Genomic DNA, 10,000 nt, shown 5'->3' on the forward strand with positions numbered 1-10,000 from the left:
TCCCGGTCCGGGTCCTTTGCCGGTCCTTCCCCATCTCTCTCTCCCAGCTCACTTCCTGTCTCTCCTCCACTATCCTGTCTCACAAAAACCAATAAAGGCTGAAAAGCCCCAAAAAAATACTTAAAAAAACCTTGCGTGCGCGGACTCAAGTCGAGTCAGGTTGAGCCGCAGCACCAGGCGTCATCATCGGGCCCTCTTTAACGCTCCTCTAATGCCAGCCGCGGCACCCTGCCAGTGCCCATTAAAGACTGGAGGAGATCCTGGCAGCTGATTGGATAACACTATGTACCTCCCTCTTCTCCTCCTCACTTTCTCTGGCTCTCAATCTCTTTCTTTCTCTCTCTCTCCCTCTCTCTCTCTGTATCTCTCCATTTCTTCTTCTCTTCCCAGTCTCTCGCTCTATTTCTATTTCTCTCACTTTCTCTCTCGCATCTCTTCTTTCTTCCCAGTCTCTCTCTCTCTTCCTACCTCTCTCTGCATCTCTCCCTCTCCCTCTCCCTCTCCCTCTCCCTCTCTCTCTCTCTCCCTCTCTCCCCCTCTAGCCCTTTGGCACTTGACGTTTCGCACGGCAGACGGGTGCGTAAACGAGCGCAAACGAGCTCCCCGCTTCCTGTGTGCTTTGATAAGCTGGTCATACATTATTAATCCATTTTCACAGCCTCCTGCTGGAGCACCAATGTGACGGAGGGAGCGGGCGAGCGAGGGATGGAGAGTGAGATATATATGGAGAGAGGGAGAGAAGGAGAGAGAGGGGGGGGAGAACAGTGAGACAGAGGGAGGGAGAGAAATGGGAGAGAGAGAGGGAGCAAAAGATGGAGAAAAAGTGAGATGTGCAGAGAGAGAGAGAAAGAGAGAGAGAGAGAGAGAGAGAGAGAGAGAGAGAGAGAGAGAGAGAGAGAGAGAGAGAGAGAGAGAGAGAGAGAGAGAGAGAGAGAGAGAGAAGGGAGAAGGCGGCGGCCGGGTGGAAGAGAGGCAGGAGATGGGGAGGGAGATGCACAGTGGGAGAGGAGAGGGAGCGCGAGATGAGATAACGACAGAAGGAGAGGGGGAAAAGTGAAAAGAGGACAAAAGGGAAAGATATATAGACATACGATACGAGAGAAGAGGGAGCCAATGAGAACCAAAAGAGCAAACTGCTGAACACGAGTGACATACAGTGCAGTATCATCAGAGAGAGACCAGGGGGAGATATCTGGGGAAGGAAATGTAACAACAAAAACATGGGAAAACCAGAATGAGAGATGAATGTCAGAGTAAAAAAACCCCAAAAAAACAAAAGTGTGTGAGCTAAAACATCTCTGTACTTGAATCTTCTCAACAGCCCGCCATGATGCTCCATGAATTCAGCCTTCTTGTGTTCAGCATCCATACGCTCCGCCTCCATGTCTTGTATGGAGAGGTGTGATTACCTATGCCCTCATACCGTTCCTTCTGGAAACATCTACACATGCAGGGCCGGATTAACGCACAGGCTAGGTATGGCTGCAGCTTAGGGGCCCCCAACTGCCAGGGGGCCCCTGATTAGCCAAAAGTGAAGAATTGCGGAATTGTGACAAGATGCAATATTGAAAAATTCATCTGTCATGTTGAGTACAGTTGGTAGACATTTTATCCTTAATTCCTAGCTCGTAACTACGACACTGTTTATGTAAATTTGTCCCAAAATTTGTCCTCCAGGGGGCCCCCACAGCCACCTGTAGCCTAGGGGGCCCAGGCTCTGTACACATGTGACACCTGGGGCCCAGTACAAGCTGGACCAAGGCCAACAGAAAGAGAGAGCAAGAGGACATAATGGGTGAGAGATGGAGATCGGAGAGACGGAGATAGCAAGAGTGTGGGAAAGAGGTGGCGCATAAAGGCACATAAAGAGGGAGAGAGAGAGAGAGAGAGAGAGAGAGAGAGAGAGAGAGAGAGAGAGAGAGAGAGAAAGAGAGAGAGAGAGATCATGAGAGAGGGATCATGAGAGAGAGAGAGAGAGAGAGAGAGAGAGAAAGAGAGAGAGAGAGAGAGAGAGAGAGGGAGCATGAGAAAGAAAGAATGAGAGAGAAAAGAATGAGAGAGGGATAGATAAGCAGGGAGAAGACAGAGAGAAAGCGAATGAGAGAGAAAGAGAGGGATGAAAGAGATATTGAGAGAGGGAGAGAGAGAAAGAGAGAGAGAGAGAGAGAGAGAGAGAGAGAGAGAGAGAGAGAGAGAGAGAGAGAGAGAGAGAGAGAGAGAGAGAGAGATCAAGCCCTAAGAGATAGAGTAAGTCCTCTGTGGTGGAGGGTGAAAGTGTGAACTCTGACTCTTCGGACTCGGATGTAAGATTCTGCTCGAGTATCTCGCAACGCCAAGATAAATCCCACGACGGCCCCTTCCAGACGCTTCCACGGTTTGTTAAATCTTCCCGTGCGAACGTGTTTGAAATACATCAAAATCCATGAATTTCAAACAGGGTTAGGATAACAATCCCTTTTACCCCCTCCGTGTGTGGAAAAAGTGAATAATATCACCAAAACCCAAGACCCCTTTCTCTCCAACCCCAAGACCTTAAAATAGCCACATCTTTTATTTACGATAGCTAGAAAAAAAAAACACTTTTTCAACCAGGGGTATATTTATAAACGGAAATGAATGATGTTTTTTTCTTTAAAAAAAGACAGGGAGAACACCTCTACTTAGGATGCGAAGACCTGCCTCCGAGGTAAGCGAAGCACACCGGAATGCCCAGCTGGGAATCACTGGGAATTCATTTTTTTCCCCCTCACAAGATTCCACTGCTCTGAAACCAATTAGATCCCTGGTATTAACCCTTTCGCCGCTGACTTCAAAAGGGGGGAGGGGGGGGCAAATGACTCCCTTGTGGTGTTAAAGACGCCGAAAATTACATTCAGCCGAGCCGAAATAATATGTATTAAGAGCTGTTGCGAATAGGCTCAAAAACGATCGCTTTGAATAATCACCCAATTAAGTCGATTTCAACCGTGACTGAAACCAAGATACAATTACGCTTTCTTTTTTCGGAGGGAAAAATACTCATACCTCATACGTACAATGTCAGAGTAGCACCTTGGCTGCGGCTTGGTATTGCTCCCTCCTTGCCTAACCTAACTCAGGTGTGCTGCAGACACAAGAGTGGAGTGGAATGCATATTCTTAAAAAATGGTGATGCAATAGGTAATAACACTGCCGACTGGGTGGAAAAAAAGAAAGTTGAAGAGTCGTCGACATGACAGAGAGTCGCCCAAAGCATGTGACAGAATGCAGAAGAGGAGGTTGAAAACGAGGAAGAGGAAAATGAGGAGGAGGAGGAGGAGGAGGAGGAAGGGGAGGAAGTGAGAAAGGGGGAGAAGGAAGGGGAGAGAGAGAGACCACATCAGGGCTGGACTAATGCACAGGCTAGATGCGGCTGCAGCCTAGGGCCCCCCATCTGCCAGGGGAAATCAATATTTGTAGAATAGAGACAAAATGCGGAATTGTAAAAATGAGTCTAGTGTTGAGTTAGAGTTTTGAAGCTTATAAATGTTCATTCCTGTCTCGAAATCATGACGCCGCCCTTCTACCCAATTTTATTGTGGAATTTATCTTCTGCGGGGGTCTACAGAAACATATAGCCTAGGGGCCCCAGGCCATCTTAATCCGGCTCTGGCCCACATGGTCGTGTAGAAGAGAGGGATCCCACATGTGGAGCGCAGAATGTGGGGTGATAGACTAAGAGAAAAGAAAGGGATGGATGAACGGATGAACGGATGAGGTGCCTGGGTGGATGGATGGATGGATGCAAGGGGGCGGAGAGCTCGTGCAAACAACATGTCACTTAGAGAGGATGGCCACAATTCACACACACTATGCCGATCACAGAACTTGGTTGTGACCATGTGCGTGTGTGTGAGAGTGTGTTTGAAAGATGGGGGTGGTTAAAACACAATCTGTGTGTGTGTGTGTGTGTGTGTGTGTGTGTGTGTGTGTGTGTGTGTGTGTGTGTGTGTGTGTGTGTGTGTGTGTGTGTGTGTGTGTGTGTGTGTGTGTGTGTGTGTGTGTGTGTGTGTGTCTGTGTGTGTGTGTGCTTGTGTGTGTGTGTGTGTGTGTGCGTGTGCCAGTGCGTACCTGCGTGCGTGTGTTTGCATGTATGCATGCGTGCATGTGTGTATAAGCATGCACGTGTGTGACCGTGTGAGTGTTTGTAAGTCAAGGGGGCGTAGGATGGCAGTAGTTAAGAGCACATTCTCTCCACCGTGGACTTTGTGGTTGACAAATGCTTCCACATGGACCCTGACATTCATTTTCGTGGGCTTCCAGGAAGGCTGTCAATGGCTGCAAAGACAAAGTGCTTGTCCTGGAGCAATGGGGAACAGTTGTGGGTACCAGTTTGGATGATTGAGACCAGAGCTGACTTCTAAAACCAAACTGTGGATGGATGGATATTTTCTAAGCGTAAATGGCTGCTTTCATGTGTTTACAATATGATCGCTCTTTTTTTCCTGGAGGAACACCAGAAATGACTTGGCTACAGTCTGTTTACTTATATGCACATTTGTGTTTGGCCATACAGTACAATGTAGATACTTGTTGGCTTAAAAAACATTCCCTGCATGGGAAGCCAAGTGTACTATATGGGGTTTGGCTGTGAGAGTGTGTAGGGTGGTCAAGACTGTTTGTGTGTGCATGTATCCGTATGAATACTATGTGTTTTGTGCGGTGAGAATGTCTGTATCAGGCTTGTACGAAATTCTGAATGGAAAGAATTTCAATTGAAAATAATGCCATAATACGAACACTAGGTGGGGCCATTACCTTGAATTTCTTTGAATTTAATCTACACCACCCATTGAAAGTACATAGAACACCACCACCTAGTGTTCGTATTATGGCATTACTTTGAATTGAAATTCTTTCCATTTGGAATTTCGTACAAGCCTGGTCTGTATGCGTATGTGTGTGTTTCCTGCAGGTGAGTGCATTTTTGTATCTGCATGCACATTATGTGACATTATATGTGTACTGTATGCGCCCTTGGTCAGTTTGGGGATGGTGATTTCAAAGCACATGCATTAGTTATTATTACAAGTTATTCGTTATAACAAACTAGCAATTTGTTAGTTTGACTGGACATGGTACAATGTGTACTTTAGGTGTGGGGGCAGGGCTGCTGCACACAGCTTAGGCCAGGCCTGGACAAAGACATCTAAAAGGGCTCCCCACCCAATACATAGAATGTAATGAGGGCCCAATTCTGGGCCCCCTTTCTCCCTGGTCCCATGGGACAACTGATCCGTTTGCCTGTGTGTGAGTCATGGTCGTGCCAGGAATTTGAAATAAGGGAGGTCCATAGTGCACGCGCAGCACGCCAGAATTTTTTTAGGTGCACTGTGTAGGATGTTGCCGGGAGTATCTATTGTAACTATGTTGCTCATTGAAACTATGCTGTCTTTTGCCAATTTTGGTCTTTTCATGAATATTTGCCAAATGATGAACTAATATTTACAAGTATGACCACAGTTTATAGTATGTTTTGCAGCTGAAAAGATTTCTGGAAATTCAAAATGGCAGATCATGGAGAAGATTTTCCCCTTTTTCATGTATGAAAAATATTATTTTCTCTAAAAATAAGGGAGGTCCGGACCTCCCTTACCTCATATGTGGCTACGGCCATGTGTGGAAGTGTGTGTAGGGGTGGTTCATCACTCACTATTGGAGCCCAGGATGAGGTCCAGTAAGGAGTCCACGGTGGTGCCGGTGGTGGTGCTGCTGCTGCTGCTGCTGCTGTGCTGGGCCCACAGGTCGCCAGAGGTGGGGTCGTGAGTCCACTCGCACAGGGGCTGGTCGAAGTTACACACTCCGCTCCCAGAGGACGGGAGAGTGCTGTAGGCTGGAGGGGGAGAGAGAAGACGGAGAGAGAGAGAAAGAGGAGGGGGGGGAGAGAGAGAAAGAGAGAGAGAGAGAGAGAGAGAGAGAGAGAGAGGGAGGGAGGGGGGACAGGGAGAAAGGGGGAGAGAGAAGGAGAGGATGAGAGGAAGAAACAGAAAAACAGAGACAGAAAGTGAGAGAGGAGAAAGAAAGTGGGAGGAAAACAGTGAAAAGGAGAGAGAGAGAGAGAGAGAGAGAGAGAGAGAGAGAGAGAGAGAGAGAGAGAGAGAGAGAGAGAGAGAAAGTGCAAGAAAGAGTAGAGGAGAAAAAGAGTGAGAGGATCGTTATGACATGAAACCGCTGAATTATTTCTCCTTGAGCTGCATAATTTCCGATGTAATTAATCTTCTGTACAGCGAGAAGGGAACTGTCTAGTCATTCTCTACTCAAGCCTGGCAGTGCAGATTAGAAAAGGAAGAGGCACAGAGAAAGAGAGAGAAAGAGAGATAGAGCGAGGGATGATGGGAAAAAAAGAAAGAGTGGATGAAATCACAAAAAGACAGATGCATATGTACATCCAGAGACAGCGAGACAGAGTTCACCCTCGGGTACCATGTTTCTGATTACATATTCATGGGCGTACTTATCCTACCCACTCAATCATAGGTCAGGCCGATGAGGGCACTGCACAAGGCTCCACATGATATACCCTGCTAGCCTAGCCTCTGGCGGTGAATAAAAAACGACCTCACCCTCCCAGAAATAACAAACAAACATGCCTACACAAATACAGGATGAATCTGAAATGTTCACGGGACATGTCATGTTCATTATATTTAGCATTATGGCAACAAAGACATGGTCCCTATTTTACTCTTTTGATTTAGGTCTTGAACAAGTTTAAGCATTAAAGAAACAGCCTGAGATTTTAAAATTCAAAACTCAGTTAAAGTCCAGGGTGGTCAGTAGCATATTTTGCAAACAATAACTATGGGATAAGAATGGATCACACTATGTGGAGAACTGTAGCCTGCGTTAGTTCTGCCAGGAAGACTCAGGTCACCTGTGCATTTCGCAGAGCCAATCAGCGTCTGCCATTTCCTTTATAGCGACGTGTCTAACTCTCCTTTCTTGCTGGCTTAGGCGTGGCCGGTCCGAAATCTCCTCCTCCATCCCCACCGCCACCAGTTGGGTCTAGTCTTTCTGTCCGGGGGGTTAAAGGTCCAGTTCCTGCTGCACGGCTACGGCAGGCTCTACTGGATCCGGGCTGATGATTGGACCTAATACTGTCTACTTATGCCAATTCCATTGTCAACTATGTTAACATTAAATAGTTAAATACTAATTCATCTCTCTGAGTCTTAATGGCAGAACTGTATGGTGAACAAATGACTATTTCAGACATGTCCGAAGTGTAGGCTTTATATTCGTCTCCACACAATGCCCTGGGTAAAACCAGGAAGTCCAACCTCCGGAATGATTAGCATGGGTTCTGTGCAACCGCCATTGCTCAATGGCAAGCCTGTGCTGGAGATGGCTATCGATTAGCCGCCGTAGCATCCATCAGCGCTTTGCTTACTCACACAGACATGCTAACGGGCTAACCACACCAGGCAGGTGGATCAATGGCCTTCCCTGGGGGAGGCAAAGACGGAGTGAGCCAAGCTGAGATATCCGCAGGCTCTGGTGTTGGTGATTACAGCCAACAAAACACCCACTGTTTGCTCTCTGCCCCCACCACCACCAATAATACTGTAGCCAGCGTGCTAGCCTTGTCTTTGTTCGGATTCCGCACATCCTTGCAGTTTTTTTTTGTTTACATGTGTGTAGCAGCAAATACCCAGGGCCAATACCTGAGACAATACAATGCTAATCTTCACATGGATTATATGTACAAGCCAATTGAATTTTTCACATTTTTCTTTTTAATCCAGGGACACTGTCTTATGTTGACATTCTTCGTGCACGGCTTTAAAAAAAAAAGGAAAGATTCTTATTTTGCATTACTGCCTGGGCCCCGAATGTACAACCCAGAGTGAACTTGTACAGCTACGCCATGTGAAAAATAATTTCCCTCTTGTTTTGCATGCAAGTCTATCTGTTTAATAGCAACAAATCCTGAAGGGAGGAGGCCACGGTGTAGATTAGGGATTGAGGGAGGGAAGGAGTGTTAGACAACTGGAATGCTTCTGGGTTGGACCGACCTTGGAAGTCAGGCAAGGCCCCCGCAGGCCTTGGGAAAGTCGGCCCAAGGCAAGGGGAGTGGGGAGTTAAGAAGGCTCTAAGGGCCTTTGGGTGGAAGGGAGTCCTATGAGGACTCTACAATTTAATTCTTATTGTATTAATGGCACTTTAATTAATTATATCTTCATTGTACATGCTGTATTATTACGATTATTACAATTGTGTTATTATATTTCCAAATGAATAATAATCAGAGCCTTAAATTGTATTTATTCATAGAAAATGTTCAAATGTTTTGACGGTTCCCCTTTGACAGCAGCCGACTGTAAGTAAAACACTGTATATTTTGCAGTGTTACCTCAATATTTAGAGAGTATGACCAGCTTAAATTTGGTTAAAATCGTCTCACAAAATGTTACACACCATAAACCATACTGTTCAGCTACTATGTCACACCTGTCTGAGGCTTACCTGTGCCAAAGGTGTCGTTGGTGATGGGCTGGGTGGGTGCGGCAGTGGTGGTAGTCGTGCTCTCTGGGAGAGTGCTGGTTTCTGTGAAGGAAATAGGAGAGGAAAGGTTAGAATAAGTGTGTGTACCATACGAGTGTGTTTAGGTTGTGTGCTTGTGAGCGTTTCTGATTATTGTGGGGAGAAGAGAGAGGTTTTGTGTGAGTGTGTGTGCACGCCTTTGCATGCGTGTGTGCGTGCGTGTGGGTGTATCTGTATGTGCATGTGTTTATGTGTGGCGAGATGTGTGTACGCCAAATTGTGTGGCCGTGTGTGCGTTTGCGGTGTGCGTGTGTGTATACTATGTGAGTGCATGTGAGTGTCATTAAGAGAGTGTTTATGCGTTTGATGTGTGCGTATGCACGAAATGAGCAGGAAGTAGCGTAGAGGCACATGGTTCTCATTGAGCGCTAGGGCTGCAACGATATTGTATCGAACCGAGAAATCGGGATACACAGAGTTACGATACTGTATCGTGATACAAAAAGGCGGTATTGTGATACGCCCTCTCAAAGTTCTGTTACCGTTCAGTCCAAAAAACAACCACGTGATACGATGTGATTGCGTTATAAACCTATAAACTAAAATCATCAAAAAGATACATTTTAAAAATCGTGGATATGAACCGAATCTTGAGTTGGGTGCATCGTTACAGCCCTATTGAGCGCATCGTTACAGCCCTATTGAGCGCGTGCAGGATGATGGAGGCCACAGAGATCCTCTCAGGGAACGCGAGTGTGTGTGTGCTGCCTTACACAGGGAGTGGAAAAGAGGAGGGCTGTGTGTATATGTGTGTGTGTGTGTGTGTGTGTGTGTGTGTGTGTGTGTGTGTGTGTGTGTGTGTGTGTGTGTGTGTGTGTGTGTGTGTGTGTGTGTGTGTGTGTGTGTGTGTGTGTAACAGAGAGAGAGAGAGAGAGAGAGAGAGAGAGAGAGAGAGAGAGAGAGAGAGAAGGAGGGAGAGAGAGAGAAAGACAGCGAGGGGAGGATGGATGAGAGAGAGAGAGAGAGAGAGAGAGAGAGAGAGAGAGAGAGAGAGAGAGAGACTGTGCGTGGAAGAGAATGAGACAGAGTTTGTGTGTGGGTGTTCGTGCATGTGTGTGTGAGTGTGTGCATGTGTTTGTATGTGTGCATCTGTGTGTCTGCGTTTGTGCATGCATGCATGTCTCTGTGCGCATGTATGTGTGTGCCTGATTATGTGTGCGTGCATGTGTGTGTGTGCTTGCGCGCGTGCGTGCGTGCACGCTTGCGTGCGTGTGTGTGTGTGTGTGTGTGCGTGTGTGCAGTGTTTGTTTATAAGGCTTTTATATGGGCCTTGACGGATGATGTTTCAAGGTAGCACACCGCTCTGCTCTGCTCTACTCCCCTCTCCTCTCCTCTGGCAGCCAGGCAGGCCGGCTACTCTGACACCCAGCAGAGTTATTTGTCACGCTAGAGCACACCACCAGAGAGCCAAGGAGGAGAGGAGGAGGAGGAGGAGGAA

General features: G+C 46.9%; 1 protein-coding gene across 4 annotated transcripts in view; it reads right to left on the reverse strand.

The window, feature by feature from the left end:
* LOC134459304 (neuropilin-2-like) overlaps positions 1-10,000 on the reverse strand; it is a 151,437-nt gene that overhangs the window by 31,229 nt on the left and 110,208 nt on the right. For all 4 annotated transcript variants that reach the window (XM_063211616.1, XM_063211615.1, XM_063211614.1 and 1 more), the window contains exons 12-13: positions 8,485-8,565; positions 5,672-5,851 (exon numbers count right to left, since the gene is read on the reverse strand). In XM_063211616.1, coding sequence (XP_063067686.1) covers positions 5,672-5,851; positions 8,485-8,565 — 261 coding nt within the window. The remainder of the gene's footprint in view (positions 1-5,671; positions 5,852-8,484; positions 8,566-10,000) is intronic.

Source organism: Engraulis encrasicolus, chromosome 12 (genome assembly GCF_034702125.1).
Source record: "Engraulis encrasicolus isolate BLACKSEA-1 chromosome 12, IST_EnEncr_1.0, whole genome shotgun sequence".
Taxonomy (NCBI): domain Eukaryota; kingdom Metazoa; phylum Chordata; class Actinopteri; order Clupeiformes; family Engraulidae; genus Engraulis; species Engraulis encrasicolus.